At 35.5% G+C, this 16,624-nt stretch overlaps 1 protein-coding gene and 1 non-coding gene across 5 annotated transcripts in view; one reads left to right on the top strand and one right to left on the bottom strand.

The window, feature by feature from the left end:
- The window catches only part of Nalcn (sodium leak channel, non-selective), a 255,068-nt gene that overhangs the window by 34,111 nt on the left and 204,333 nt on the right, over positions 1–16,624 (top strand). For all 4 annotated transcript variants that reach the window (XM_041666485.1, XM_041666494.1, XM_041666477.1 and 1 more), the window contains exon 7: positions 12,923–13,077. In XM_041666485.1, the coding sequence (XP_041522419.1) occupies positions 12,923–13,077 (155 nt within the window). The remainder of the gene's footprint in view (positions 1–12,922; positions 13,078–16,624) is intronic.
- On the bottom strand, positions 5,863–5,968 carry LOC121465003. The gene has a single exon (XR_005976602.1). It is a non-coding gene; the product is annotated as a U6 spliceosomal RNA (small nuclear RNA).

The raw sequence follows: 16,624 nt of genomic DNA, 5'->3' as shown, positions 1-16,624 counted from the left end.
TTCTCTCCATTTTTATTCCTCCAAAATAGCCACAAAGGGTAATTTTTATAATTAAACTTTGGCTTTATGAGTACATTATTTTCTCCACTATCACAATTCTATTAATTTTTATTTAATCATTTTATTAAGTCTTTGTTGACATGTAAAAGCTTGTATGTAATTACATATGAGTATAAATAGTATGTATAAATAAATTATGTTTATACTTATGGAGGCTCATTATTACATCTCTGCTCAAAAGAGACATGAGTTTTTAGGAAATATTGTCATTACAGAAAAATGAGAAATATTTCTTCCTACTTTATTTTCTAAATACTTTTATTATTGTTTGATTTATTAATATTTTGAAATATTTTTTGAATATTTATTTATTCCTGCCAGCTGCCCCTCTAAAGCCATAACCTTCCAGCTTCCCATAGTCTGTTCATTTATAACCCATAGAGCCAAACTAGTGTGGCCCATACAGTAAGATGAATACTCATACTTAATAAATGAGATTAATAAACACGTTGCTTTCTTCTTTATAAAATTCATAAATGGAACTCTCTGCATCTTAATTTTTTTTGTAGTGGTGTTGGCAGTGATGCGGAGACTTTCACATTATGACTTAATTATAACTAACGTGTTAATATTTGTTTTTTTTCTGTAGGGTGTGCCAAATTTTGTTTTCCAAAGAACATACTTATTTTTGTAGCTTGTTAACACTAGTCTAATGTTTATAAAATACTTCCTGGTTGTCCTTCTAGTAGTTGTTGAAATCAGACATGTCTCAGTCCTGATGTTAGTGATTTATATTTTCATTTCCTTTAGGCTACTCTTTCTAGTTTTATGCATCTTTTCCTGCACACATGGAAGAAGCTACAGAGTTTCTTCAATGTTCTCTGCTGTTAATTTACTTTCCCAGTTCTTTTGTTCTCTTACTACTGCTTCTTGCCACAGTTGGTTTTCTAGAGCTTTATTTCTCTTGTTTCTTCAGATGAAACATGTCACTGACTTTTAATAATTTCTCTTTTTAAATACAAAGTCTTAAAGACATACCCTTCCTTAGGAGTACCCCCTAAGTACATTTTCAAAATTTGATATTTTGTATTTGAATCATTGCTTAATATAATTTTTTCATTTTTCTTGTCATGAAAGTTGTGTAGAAATGTTTTTGAATGAGAGAATTTTCAAAAGCAATACTTTATGTTGCTATGTAATTTTATTCTATTATGATTAGATAATAATCCCTGCAAGAGTTTCATTAAGGATCATTTTGAGCAGTAGTATATGGTCTAAATTATCACTGCATGAGAATTAGAAAATTCTCAATTATTGCCTGTAATTTTATCAATGCTTTGGTCTGGTTAACTGGTGATGTTCCAGGATTTTTCCTTATTTTTTCCCTGATGGTTTTTTTTTTTTTATCAAACTATGAAATAACATCACTATGTTTTCTTAACATGACAGGAATTTCCTTTCTTTCCTTTTATCTCTGTCAGTTTTTTTCTCTTTTTCTAGCTGTAAACTAGAGTAAATGAATGAACACAAAGTGTCCTTGTCTTTCTGATGAACTGACCTTTCTATATTCATAAATTTCTAGAAGTTGCTGGGTCAATTTTTGAAGCAGAGTATGCAGTGAATCAAAAAACGACCTTTCAGTTTCCTTTCACAATAGCAATTAGATTTTGAAATCTAAAATAATCTATTTTTGTCTAGCCAGCTTTTGTTTAATTAACAATTGATATTTTCCTGTAGCTATTTAAAATTAGATGTGCATCAATTCTTTCATAGACTGTCAATAAAAGGAAGCAAATGTCAACCCCACCTGAGCCACTAAACTGTAAGGCCCGATTGGTAAGGATGGGATTAAGCTCATTGAGAGGAGCTAAAATTAAGAAGGAATATGGAAATAATTGAGTTTGTCACAGTTGGCCAGAGACCCTAATGGGCAGCTTGGATCCCACTGTTTTATACACACACACACACACACACACACACACACACACACACACACACACTTATATGAGGAATAAACCAAGCAGTAGACATGAAATGTATTTTGTTCCTCATAGCAGTATGAACTGGAACTCCTATACACTGTTTGTCGGATAGAAAGGCTGAGTCTGGTGCCACCTTTTCGTATGTGAATTTTAAGTCTGCAGATGGATCTTTCCTATGGTCTCCATGGTGTTCTATGGATTCACTGACTATCTCCTGGTGCTGAACTTTAACTCCTTCTAGGTACACTGCGACTTTGCACGTGAGGTCTTTCCAGCTCTTGATCTTTCAGACTGGGGGCTCTGGCTTCCACCTCATGTGGATCCTGGATGCCCGATCCTGTTCACGTCTCCATGCTGCTAGCCACTCTCCTGCTGTTCCTACCATGTGCTCCTTCTGCACTTATGCTTGTTGTTGGGAAATGGACTTTTCTTTCTTATGTGTTGTTATTTTCAGTTTTTAAACAACTTTTTATTTATTCATGATGCACTGGAAAGTATCAAACTTTTTATTTTTACTATTTTTTATTTTACTAATAAAGATTACAGTATTTGGATATTTATTTATTTAGCATTCTTTAACGTTTTCATTCATGTACATAATGGGTTTCAGTCATTTTCATCCTCTATGACTCTTCTTTATAAAGCTTTTATTCAACACTTAGTTGTTTAATATGGATGGAGTTGACTTCAATGTGGATATCTTGCCAGTGGTACCCAGAATTCTGCCTCCTTTTTTTCCCTCTTTATACTTCTTCTACAATTTTCTCTTTCTTCTTTCTTATTTCATCCCTGTCTTATTTTCTCATTATTTTGCAATGTCAATAAGGCAATGCTTAACCAAGGTTTAATTGGATAAATTATGTCCTTTAGTCTTCTCCTTACCCATAATTCTAGGATTCTAGCAAAGAATTAATACTCATTAATTGTTTATATAAGGCATGGTAGATAGAATATTTTAATTAGACAGATAATGGTAATGTATCCCAAACTGACAAGAAAGTGAACATAAGCAAATAAAGAAAAGTAAATCACTAAACATGAGAGAGAAAAATGGCCAAAAATAGAAAATCTATTTTTAAAGCAGAGAACATCAATGAATTATTAAGCATGTAGGGCAGGGAAATTGAAGAGAGTCAGGAATAGGAGAGTTAGTTATGTGGGTGAGGGAAGAGACAAACACAGGAAAGAAAATTTGTAGTTATTATTTTTTCTCTAAAATTAGACTGTTGGGTATATCTCGATTATCCTATAGGTGTATAAGAAAGTACTGAAAAATATCATGTGGGTGAGATGTAATAGTTATCAGAGTGAGGGACAGAGATAACAGCTAAGAAAGAACTTTTGCAAATGGGGATGGTGCAGCTTGAGCATTAGTTTATTAATTATTCCTTTGACTTTTGAGATTGTAATATAATTACACCGTTTCCCCTCCAAACCCTTCAATAGACACCTCCTTCCTCTCTTTCAAATTCATGACCTCTATTTTTATTAATTCTTGTTACATTCATATACATATATGCATACATAATTATAAATACATAAATACAGTCCAGATTTGACAGTTGTCAATTAGGTATTGTTCTGGAAAACCAAACTGTAACATAAATACACAAAGACATATTTGAATGATATTTAAATTAGAATATGAACTTCAGGACCAATTGGGAAGAGGCATGAATGTCTCCTGAACTCAAGCCCATCAGTCACTTCATTGAGTCTGCATGGCCATCTCCATAGTATGCCCAGTGCTGAGAAATGTTTGTCACTAAATGTGTACTCAAAGCCCTCTTGAAATGTCAACACTGGCTCCATTTCACCCCCATTATCCTGAAGATAGAAGTCATCACAGGGAACTTCATAAAAGCTTGCAGAAGATTCAGTTGCAAAAAAAAAAAATCCATTTCATTGGCAGTGACATAAACTACAGAGCATGATTGTAACTGAGAAAAGCCATGGACAGACAAGGACTTTATAGTATCATTTATGTATGGAATCTAGAAAAGTTGGTCTATGAAAGTAGCAAGGAAGATGATGCTTATCAGAGGCTGGTGGTTAGCACAGTGAAGGAAGGGGGGAACTGATGATAAAGAATACAAAATTCTAGCCAGATGGGAAGCATAAGCTTTGAAAACTCATCCTCAGCAACATGAACAGAGTCTGTCACAATTTAGGGTATAGTTCAAAATAATTGGAAAATACATTTCAAATAGATCACTACAAAAACATTACTGAACATGATGGCTTGATTAAATAGCTTGATTTGCTTGATTCACTCACGCTTTACATATGTAGTGTGTGTGTGTGTGTGTGTGTGTGTGTGTGTGTGAGAGAGAGAGATATTGTGCTAAAAATAAAACACAGCTATACTTTGTCAATTAAAAATAACATTAATATTGATCTTGGGAGATGGCTCCATTGATAAAACCCTTGCATACAAATATGACGAGAGTTCTGGGCCCTAGAGCCCACAATTATGCCAGACAGTCATGGTGGTATACCTTTGATCTCTGCACACAGAAGACACAGATAGGGATTCCCAGAGAAAGCTGGATAGACTGACTAGCTATACTGGAAAGCTACTAGTTCAAGTTAGAGACCCCGTTCAACGAATAAAGTAGAACACAATCAAGGAAGAGTCCCAATGTCAACATATACAGACACACACATTCACACACACACACACACACACACACACACACACACACACTCGTATATGCCCCCACACATGTGGGCATGCATACACACAAGTATACATACAGAAACAGTATTTACTCATTTTATTAATAAAACATATCTTAGTAAAGCAAGAGCTATGGTTATGCTTGAAGTATAAGTGTTGCTAAGGGCTGTGAGGTTCTCTTGCTTCATATTCATTATTTTTCCACATTTTTTCTGACTTTAGACTAATTAACTTTTACATACTGTCTTCTTGATAACGGGGCAGCTTACTAACAGAAGGCTATGTGTCTTAGGTCTCACCACTGAGCTATGAAATGTATCTTGTTTGATCTGTGAGGCAAAAAGGATAAGGAGTGAGGTAATTAGTTGCGTGCACCTTTACTTCTAAATGGCATGCATTTCTTTAAAGCATATAGAAGGACCCCTTAGCCACGTCCTCAGCAGCATTACCAGTCAAGGCTGAGATTCTTTGATAATGAACTGCAATCTAAGGCAATTACGGAAAGAGTAATGAGATTTGACTAAGCAAAAGAGCTCATTTCCTAAAGAAAGTTGAAAAGGGCAATGGCCTGTGGCAGAAACAGGTGCTGCAAAGTGCCAAATGCGATGGCAGACATCTGCCGCAAGCTGAAGAGGAACCTGCAAAGACCTAGCGGCAGGTAAAGTAGAAAAGATGAACACTTACCTGACACCCTACTATCACCCCTGAGAAATGAAAAAATGTATTCATGGCTTCATATAAAATAATGAAATCTTATTCCCAGGAGTGAGGTGATTAGAATAGCTATAGAGCAAGTAAATGTACGTGTAAAATAAATAAAACTTTTCATAGAGAGGGCAGAATTCAACCAAGAGTTTAGGTGCTTATTTGTGCTGGTTGGTCCATTTAGTGGAGGAGGTAAGGTGCCATGCTCTGCAGATAGCTAGGGCAATTCTCCCTTATCTCTACTGTTTCAGGGAAATTACTAATGACTTCTTATATTATTCTAAGAAGTCTGGAAGGATTGCCCTTTCTTGGTGCAGCTTATAGAACCTGGCAGTATTTTATACATTATCATTAAATAGTTGTGCTGGAAAAAAAAAATGTGAATTTGGATTTGAGGAAGTTTGATATTTCTGGTCCATATAGAATTTAGGTAAACTAAAGAACAAAATTAAATTACTTATAAATTCCATTTACAAAGCATGACTTCTTGTAGCACACGGAAGGCTTCATGTCACAAGCTTGCATGGTATCCTTGTGCAGAGGCCATGTTAATCTTCCTGAATCATTCCAGATTTAGTACGTGTGCTACTGAAGCAAGCACAGAAGATAATCTTTAATGGACAGAAGGGAAAAATAGAAAAAATAATAAGGCTAGAGCCTCATTTTCACAGGCTTTGTGTCTTTATCGAGACTCATCCTGCATATAGTTCTCAAAGCAAAAGCAGAAGAGCGGCTGTTTGGCTAGGTCACGAAGTGCAGGCTGCCTTGTAGCTGAAAGGCAGGTGTACGTTGCCAGCTTGATGGTCTGCTTGGGGACTGCATCCTGATGCTTTCCTTATGCTTTGATTTGTTCATGGCTTCTTCTTATGTGATCATGACTCAGCTACAGCCTCCTTGCTCCCATTACACACCCTGCCTTTTCTAAATCAGCACAGTAGCCAACAGTGCGGTAGAAAGCAAACATGGGGAAAGGCAGAGTTGTTTAGGACATCAGCTGTGCCAAGGTATAAGAAAACTAATAAATATTTTTAAGTAATATGTTGTAGTTTATATATCATAGTAAAAACACTTGAGGAAACACTCTACTTTTACCATAGCTTTACTTACTAGGCTATTTAAGAATGAATAAAAATTTGAAAAATTCATGTCAAACATTCAGTTTAAGAGGAAAGAACAGTTTCCTACAAAATGTAACACACCTGCTTATTTATTAAGAAGAGATAATGTCACTATTATTTCCTACTCATATAACTTATCTTGCTTTGCAGTCTCACTAAGTCTAGACAGCTCCATTAAAAGTTTCCAAACATCACAATCAATAAATAATTTATCTCTGCAAATAAGAACCTTGCTGTCCAGGGCGGGATTAGTTTTATAAAGCTTCCACCATGAGAATGAGCCAGGCCAGTTCAGAGAGAGTTTTTAAATTAATCCCCTGAAGGGGAGACTAAGTAGATGTGAACAGGAAGCCAGATGAGTCTCTGAAATGAACTGGGAAGTCAGATAACTATTCTAGGTAGGCCCATGTAAATGACAGAGACCACCTTCATTTTCAGGGCTCAGCTGTCAGAAAAACAGAAATATCCCTTTTTTCCTACCCCTAAGAACAAGACAAATATGATGTGATTTATCAGAATACATATTCACAATTGGATTTGGTGCAGAAGTGTGTGTATATGTGCGTATGTATGCATGTATGCATGTGGATGTGCACATGTATATAGTTCTTTCATACCAACTTATAAGTATGTTCTGCTTTTTTTGATTTTTTTAGAACTCACAAGGTAAATATAAAGGAAGCCTTACTGATACAATAAATAACAAAAAGCCCCTAAGCTTTAGTATTCTTTGTTGCTTATGAATTCATTGTATTAGATATTTCCTTTGTGTCTTTAACTTCTCAGGAATTTTCAGCTTTGAAAATACATGCAGTTTGGCCTCTGTGAATGTTTTGAGAAACTAAGAAGTTAACATTAGGGCTGGAGAAATAAGCTCAGCTGTTAAGAGCACTGGCTGCTCTTCCAGAGGAACCAGGTTCAACGCCTAGCACCCATGTTGCATCTCACACCCATCTGCAACTCCATTTCCAGGAAATCTGATACCACATCTTCTGACCTTGGAAGGCAATAGGCACACACTTGGTGCACAAATACACATGAAGCCAAACACCTGTGCACATAAACTAATAAAATAAAATTAAATTAAAGCAGTTAACATTTTCCTGTCTATCTTTAGGTCTTAAGGGAGTCAAAGTGCTATCAACATAAACCAAATATTTATCAGTAAGAGCTCATCATAAGTATATGTTTTGAAAACCTAGTAAGTAAATTTTGTGACAGCCTGATATGCAAAACAGTGGGTTCTCACCTTCTGGGCCTTTATTTTTTTATCAATTAGAAGTTACAATCAGTTATTAGTGTACCAGTTCCACTGTCCCAGCTTGAGGAAAGTATGTTTCTTTCTCTCTTCTTCACTTGGTAAATCTCTGCATATGTAATTGAACATGACCTGGAATGGTACAACTGCTTTAGTACGAGAAATTATATTTAAATAGCTTCTTGAGTTGAGAAAACACTGAAGAACTAGAGTTGTCAGTGAATAGTTGATAAGTTTCTCCTCTAATTCGCCTTTCTCTCTGCTGTGCACATAGTGTCTTTCAATTCCCATACCCCAGAACACACATCTCTTGCCAGGACTACTGCCTATTGATACTTTCATGAAACTCACATCAAGGTTTTTCCATTACCCACCATACCCTGCCTCATTCTTATATGTAGGATTTCTAAGTTGGGCTTGAGAACCTCCTCGAGACTGCCATGGCTATGAAAGCAATTGTATGCTGTGTCCCCTCCTTTATTATCCTATAATTCACAATGAACAGCAAAGTCCTCAAGAGGGGAATAACTTCCCAGATGCTTCATTCCCTCATATGCAGTGTGGTACAGGAGGAGACATTCAACAAGTGGCCCTGCTAAGAACCAAAGATGAACAATTTCTAAAGGGGGCAAGAATAAAACTGAGCTCATTGGTTACAGTGAAGACAGAAGGTCAACATGAAAATTATAATTAGCAGTGATAGTCGTTTGACATCCTTGGAGAAAGATGACATTGAAAGTCAGAAAGAGAAAAATTTGAACAGATTGCTGAATGGATAACTAATGGAACTTGCCTGCTTGATACAGAGCCTAATGATTTGAATTCCATCCATATGCTTTACATCGCGTCAGGAGTGGATTGACTGTCTCTCCCCTGCATATGCTCACTATGGCAAGTGCATATTCCTCCAACCAAAGACAATGAGCAATGTAAACATGTAAAGCCTTCAACTCTGCATTTGGCTTTGGGGTTGTTAAATAATACCTCTGACACCTGTGGTGGTTAGGTTTTATTGTTGAATCAAGACAGTCACCTAGGAAGAGAAAATTCCAATAAGGATTTATTTAGATGAGGTTGGCCTGTAGGCATGTCTGTGGAGGATTATCTTGAGTGTTGACTAATCCATCCTACTTTAGGCAGCACCATTCCATAGATAAGGGGCTCTAGAATACAAAAGAATGAAAGAAACTAGGTAGGTAAGCAGGCATCAAGAATGCATTTGTTGTCTCTCTGTTCTTTAATGTAGATGTGATGTGACTAGCTGTTTTGAGTTCTTGCCAGAACTTCTCCTTGGGATAGACTATAACTTAGAGTTTTTAACCAAATACACCCCAAGTTGCTTTTTGTCGGGGTGTTTCATCACAGCAATTGAAATGAAACCACAACAGGGCACCTGGTTTCACTCTGACTCCACATAGCCCTATCTTCTTTTAAGTGGAAGTGGGCTAAAGCCATACCATTTTTAAAATAATTGTAAAGTTTCTCATTTTACAGAGAGGAATCCTAGGCTAAAAAGTTTAGTGTCACTGCTCAAAGTGGTTGAGTCAGCTAGCCACTGAGGTGAAATGATAATTCTTGGTTTTTAACATACACAGCTTAATGTTCTGTGCTGCTAAGATTATTGCTTGAGTTAAAAACATAGAACTCAAAAGTTCTGATGTATTATTTGGCATTGCTGTTTTAAACAATTTTAGCAATAATCTCAGAAAAAAATTCTTAGATCCTAAATTTCTACATGGTGTTATTTGTAAATAGGATATTCTGTTAAGAATCCAGGGAAGAAACGAAAAGAAAAGCATATGCCTGGAGGATAATTAAAGCCTTTGGAAAAACAATTAAATACTCAGAGGGATTCCAGTACTTGTTTTGAAACATGGACCCTATTAAATCCGGGAATTTAAAACACTAAAAATCCATGCCAATGTGTAGGTATAGCAATGAAATAAAGTAAACACAAACACAAAGGCACTTAAATTCTTTAAAGAATTTATTTATGTAGTTATTGTGTATAATGGTTGAAAGACACATTCATGTATTCAGAAAATAAATATGCAACATAATGTATTCCTAACTTGGTGATTATAATACTTTGACTTCAGGTTGCCCTATAGATTGGTTAGAAATATATATAGATAGGTAAATGACTCCATGGTCAAGACCTTCACATAAAATGGCAGAGTGTATACCTAGCCTCTTATACATCTTAAATAATCAACATGTTACTTATGTGTAATTATAAATATGTAAACTCAAATGCTCTGCAAAGGAGGTGAATTGGATGTGCCATTCCTGAAATTGGGCAGCTAGGGAAAAGGCATGTGAGCTACAGTTATCATACATCAAATGACTGACAATGATGGTTATTGACAGCTAAACCAGTGCCCATTTTATATCCTGAATAATATCATTGAGCCCATATATTTTCACCCTCATTATGGAAGGAAATGCCATCTTCCAAATGAAGAAATGGAGGCTCAGAGAAGTTTTACACATGCCAGAGAGCTGATCCAGAATGTACACACAGATCTGCTCAAGCCCAGATTCTTTTCCAAATGACTGAAAAGTGATATTTCAACAAACTTTCTGTATAGACACAAAGCACTCTCTAGCATTGCTGTTAATTTTTAAATCTGAAATTACAAAGGTTTGGTCCAGCTCATCCATTTTTCATCTCTGACCTTCACCCTGCCTTTCTTGAATACAAATAATGACAACCTAAGTCATATATACAGTCTCTCAGTTCAGGTCTATAAAAAAATGCTTCTAGGATTATGTGCCCCAATCTTTATTATAATATGTTCATATGATGAGATTTATGTTATATTTTTATTGTAATTATGTAATCATTTTAAAGACACAGTTAATTAAGTATAATATGAAATTCTAGGCTCCTAGTTACTCTGTTCCTTTCCCATCAGAATTGCCTTCCTGTCTCTCAGATGAAGAAACTGAATTTAGAGATCTTAGAACCTTTTTATCACACGACCAGCAAATGGGGAGCTGTGATAAAGCTTTAAAAAACCCTCACTCTAAACCCCTGTGGGCCATTTCCCATCCTGCACTGACTTTGTAGGTGTCAAATCCAAAATAGCATCAGATTAGACGCACAGAAGGATGAATCATTTGTCTACAAATGAGAATGTGATGTGAAAGAAATAAGTAATGTTTCTGCATCAAACCATATTTTCTGACTCAATCAAGTAGTAATTTTCACAGTTAGAGCCTCCTTTTTCTTTTGTGAGATCCGAAGGATATTTTTAAAATGAAATTAGAGACGGAATGATTGTTTAACCATTTACTCCCTAAGGAGTGTAGACAAAAATAGCCAGTTTTCAGGTAAGAGCAAAGCCTACAGGAATAAACATGTAGTATCTGAATTCTGTGTGAGAACAGTAAGGTTTTCACTATAACTGAGTATTAGGTCAGGCATCAGGGTGCGTCTATGTATACATAGGTATTAAACAGTTCAGAGGTTACAATTTACATTAGATTCTAGAGAATTATGTCATATAAGAGAAAGGGAGCAATAATTGGAAGCATTTAAAGAGGGTTGGGAAGATAGGTCAATCACTAATCTGCTTCTTATATGAGGAGCCAAGTTTGGATCCCCAGCATTCATGTAAACAGCTAGGCATTGAAGAGAGTGCTTTAAAGTCAGGTCTGAGGAGACAAAGATCTGAGATCCCAGGAGCTTGCTGAATAGCCAGTTCAAATCAGTGAGCTCTAGAGTCAGTGAGACAGCCTGTCACAAAATATGATATAGAGAATAATTGATGATGATAACTGGCATTGACTGCTGGCTTCCACATGTATGTGCATGGACACTTATACAGACATGTGCACACATACACACAGAAAAATACATACAAATGATGCTATGATAGATGATAATAGATAGGTAGGTAGGTAAGTAGATAGAAAGATGATAGATGATAGATAAATAGATAGATATGTAGATACATAGATAGATGATAGATAGATAGATAGATGATAGATAGATAGACAGACAATGATATATAGATAATGTTAGATAATAGATAGATCAATAGATATATAAATGATAGATTGATAGATAAATAGATGACAGAAAACTTATTAAAGGAAAAATATGTTATCTAAGAAGAAATTACTTTCTCAATTTTGTAATAAGCTTAAGGTAAATTTAAGGAACTTAGGAAATCTCAGAAGCATTAACACAGTGGGCAATATCCCCAACAAAATCCTAGTCCAGAAGGTGTGCAGAGTGATGTAGCCCACACTATGCCCTCTGCACAGTCAACATAAATGACCTCACATGGCACATTGACTCATTTTTGAGGGCTTGGCATGAGAACTTCAATCCCATTCTAGTGATAACTTTAGAATTTATGTAGAAATCCATCACATAGACAAATCCATATACAAATTAATTTTCAGCCTGTCCATAAGAAGATGAAGAAATATGTCACTGTCCATCTAAAAATCTTTAGTTTTCTTAGAGCTATCAGTACACCATCTCCTAAGTTTTTCTCTTACCAAAATCATAGACTTTCTTCTCCTTATTTGTCTGGTTCTCTTTTTAAAAGGCACAAGAATGAACATACCAAAAAAGTCTAATATCATTTATAAGAATCCCAATTTTTAATATGCAAAAAAGCCCTTCATCACCTAATATTAGCTGAAAGTAGAGGAATAATAAAATGTTTGCTTAGTAGTACAGGAGCTTTCTGAATGACAAACTCCCATACAAATTCACATCTCTATGCATTGGCTTATTGCAGTCTTCTTTTTTAATAAAAAATTATATATATATGTTATATGTTGAAATTGTTTTCATACAATGTATTGTGTTGACAGTTTCCCCTCCTACAAGTCCTTCCAGATTCTCTCATCTTTCTCAACTGTCCAACTCCATGCCCTTTCTTTCTTTTTCTCATTGGAACAAAAATCAAAGAAACTGGCAAATAAGAACAACAACAACAAAAACACAAAAGAATACAGTAATATTATTTTAAGATGCTCTAGGGAAATCAATTATCATTTGAGAATGTTTACTTCTTGTGAATGTCACTTACAAATGACAAAGCTCAATTTGTGTCTATATACAGCAGTTGTTGATAAAGAATGATTGAATAATTAATTATTCCAATAAATACTTACAACTATCAAAATTTCTAACACTTTCATGTATTGTCCACAGGAATGTGACCTGGAATAGCTTAGCTATTCCAGATACACACTGCTCCCCAGAGCTGGAAGAGGGCTATCAGTGCCCCCCAGGATTTAAATGCATGGACCTGGAAGACCTGGGACTTAGCAGGCAAGAGCTGGGATACAGTGGATTTAATGAGATAGGTCTGTCTTACTAGTAAAATATATTTTCTGTTTCTATTTTATAATGTTATTTTATAAAATAAAAAGTATAATTGTGTAATATTTCATTAAGTATTAGTAGTAGTATAAAAGAAACAAATGCAAATTTTAATTCTATGCATATAATATATTTTGCTATGTAGGCTGTGATATATAGATTCTTTGTAATTAATTATATGTCTATATAGAGTTAATGATCTCATTTTAGGCTATTTTTCATTTGTAATATTTAAAGTATTTGCTGAATGAATAAGATTTAGGGTTGCTGATTCTAAAACAAGTAAGATTTGACTTTCTTCCAATAGTAGCTAACCATAGCAACCAAGGTAAGTCTCAAAACATGCAGCATGGGACATCTGTGACTACAGGAGCTGAGAAGTAACGGGAACAAAAACAGCTAATTAAATATTATGGATTTGTCCAGTCTGTGGAAGCCATAGAGGGGAAATGCTAATCTACAAACATGAAGTGCTAACATCTCTATTTCTCTTCATCTTCTTTGTTAAGTGCTGAATGAAATATGCTATTGCTTACATGACAAAATTAATATCTTCTACTTATTTAGCATCACTCGGTTTATTATAAATCCATTCCAGGTGCATGTATTTAATTATTAAAGCCAAAATGGGTTCTACACAAGAATTTTATACTTTGATACTTGTTATTGAAATAATTTTCAGTAATGAATGAGGGCTGTGTTCTTTTGGAAGCCAAGATTTTTTTCTTGATTTTGATGTGCAAAACAATAATGGGAGATTCCATGGTTATAGAGGGGTGTGCATCAGTCTGTGGAAGCTCCATAATTGTGTACTATGAACTTCAGGAAAGATCTGTGAAGGTCTTAATTTATTAAGATGTTTAACTAAGTGGCACAGCTATAACGCTCTGACAGTATAATGCAGAAGTGGCACTGAAAAACACATTGTGGTATGTCTTTTAAGGTCAGTTTTACAAATAATGTCTCCAAATTCTTATGTTTTAATATGCCCTCAACTTGATTTCTGACATTGTAGTCATATGGAATTTATCGTTCATTTCATTTGACCAAATGATAGAGTTTCCTATTTCACAAAAATCTAGAAGCCAACAATTGTCACTGTATTTAAACTTAATCTATTTCTGCAAGTAATTTTAAGACTGTTATTTATTTTATGAATTTTTCCTTCTTTGGCTCTGGGAGTATTGATCATAAGATGGACTCATCTATTCATAAAAGTCATCAATCATTTATATTAAATACTAATGAGAAGCTCCAGTGATTGCTTTCATCACAAGAGTATTCTGTGCTGGGAACACTAAAGAAGGATGCTGAAAAGAAATCCCACACTAGCTCAGAATTGAGTAAAATAGAGGGTTATTTATTTAGGGGTAGACTCACAGATCACAGAGAACGGGGAACAACAACCTAATCCCACAGCAGGAAGAGGCTGGATGCATGCTTTACATCGGTATATATAGTATAAGAGGCCATGCCAAGGTGGCGGGTAACTTAAACGTTACTGACAGTAGGAATTCCTACAGCAGAACACCTGTATATCTCACAAAATAAGGACAAGGAATCCTCACACACAAGACTAATGCTTCAGTTCTGATGTATGATGTGGTTGAAATCCTATTATTATGGTAATTTATCTCATAGTACACCTGAAATGAAATATGAGTATAAAATATGGTAAGAACAAATTATCTTGAATCAAATCTTAATAGACTGTAAATTGAACTTTCTTGATGTTGCTACTAAAAGACTAATCCTTGGATTTCAATGTTGTTAAACTATATTTCATGGTGTTCTACATGCTACCAGGTATGAACTTTATAAGAGGAGAGAAAATAGAAATTGATTATATGTCTGTGCTTTTAGTATGTTTCTATTGCATTTATATAAATACACCAAACTCAAGAGTAATTTGTAAAACATATAATTGAGATTTATATTGCTTTTAGAGAAAGTACCAAAAGGTTATTTTTTCTGCATTCGTCATTATGCCTAGTGTTACCACTGCAATTAATTATTGATTTTTATATATGGGAAGAAAGAACTAGGATAATCATATCTCAGAATCCAAAACATTTGAACACAAGAACAATAGTTTTGAAAACCGCTTAGGAAGAATGAGGTGAAGGTTATCACTCTGTTTGAAATGGGTTGCAAGCACAGGGTTTTTAAAGCAGAAAGTTTGGGTTCTAGATTATCAAATGAGATCACGGACTTATTTAACTGAAGTTAGATGTTCAAGTACTATTCTAAATGATAAAAAAAGAAGAGGTTGGTAAACACATGCTGCAGATGTAACTGATGATGGGGAAGCCACTCGCTGCTATTCTGCAGCTGGTCGGGAGTCCCTGTTGAATGGGTTAGAACATACAGCTGCTGGAAGGAGATTTTAGCAGATAATGAATGGCATGTGCAAAGTGGAGATGGGGAAGGGAATACTATGCTTTTACTATTATAATATGTATTTGCAGCATCTAGTGGTTTAAAATTAGCATTTTATAGTCATACTTTATATATTTTAAAATATAAATATATACAAGAGAGCATATTTCTTCTCGATGGCATGAAAGAAAAAAGAGATCATCTATGCCTGCTCCTTTACTTCACCCAGGCCTCCTGCACATTGCATAGTGTTTTCCAAAGTCAGGGCAGAACTTCCCTCAGTTAATCCTCCAAAAATACCCTCGCAGACACACCCAGAGATAGGCTTCATTAGTCTCTCCAAGGTGTTTCTGAACTCAACCAAGCTGACAATCAAGGTCAACCTTCACACAGGCTTCTCCCTGATCTCTCAAAACTATATCGCGTTTGTCTATTGACTCTCGTTCACATTTCATTATACCTGTATCCTGCTGCCTCTCACCCCTCATTCTCTCCTGTATTGTCTTCTCCATTAGCTATTTAGATTGTTTACATAGAGGTAGTTCTGGTAAGAACAAATGTTTTCTTCTGCTTGGATTAAAAGAAAGGCCATGAGTTAATTTTTGGTGTCAGTGTAGCTGGCTTTTATAAAACTTCGTACGATTAGATCAGATGGTGCCAGAAGGAACACAAATTGTGTCAAAGTAATGCAAAGTAATGGATGAGACGAGACTGCGTTCACATCATCCTGTGTCCTAGCCACATTTCATTTTAACCTATAGGAAGACACCTAGAGTGGCTAATTAGCTTGCACCTGTCTGTGATTAGTCTGCAAAGGCTGAGAAGAAAAACAAATTCAGAAATTAGAGAGCACTGGCTGGATGGTGAAGGAAGGACAGGGGCAGCTAGTAGGGAAAATAAGAACTGAGTCTTTGCACAGAGTGTGGGAGAACCCTGGGCCCCTGAGAATCTGAGAGGATAGAGAGTCAAGGCAGCAGCAGACTGTGTGCAACATGTGCAAAGAATTATGAATAGCTGTGAATTTGGAGCCTACTTCATTGCATGGTGGGAAAGAGAATATATATGACTTCATGGCCTGCACTGTGCTGAGTGTAAGAAAGAAAAGAATCCCCCTAGGAGGGTTCACAATACCCAAGTCTGTTTGTTATAGCT

This window comes from Microtus oregoni, unplaced genomic scaffold, assembly GCF_018167655.1.
Source record: "Microtus oregoni isolate MIOR12 unplaced genomic scaffold, Mior012 000001F_ref0000356, whole genome shotgun sequence".
Lineage (NCBI taxonomy): Eukaryota > Metazoa > Chordata > Mammalia > Rodentia > Cricetidae > Microtus > Microtus oregoni.
The sequence above is the reverse complement of the archived record's forward strand: the minus strand, read 5'-3'. Positions and strand labels throughout refer to the sequence as shown.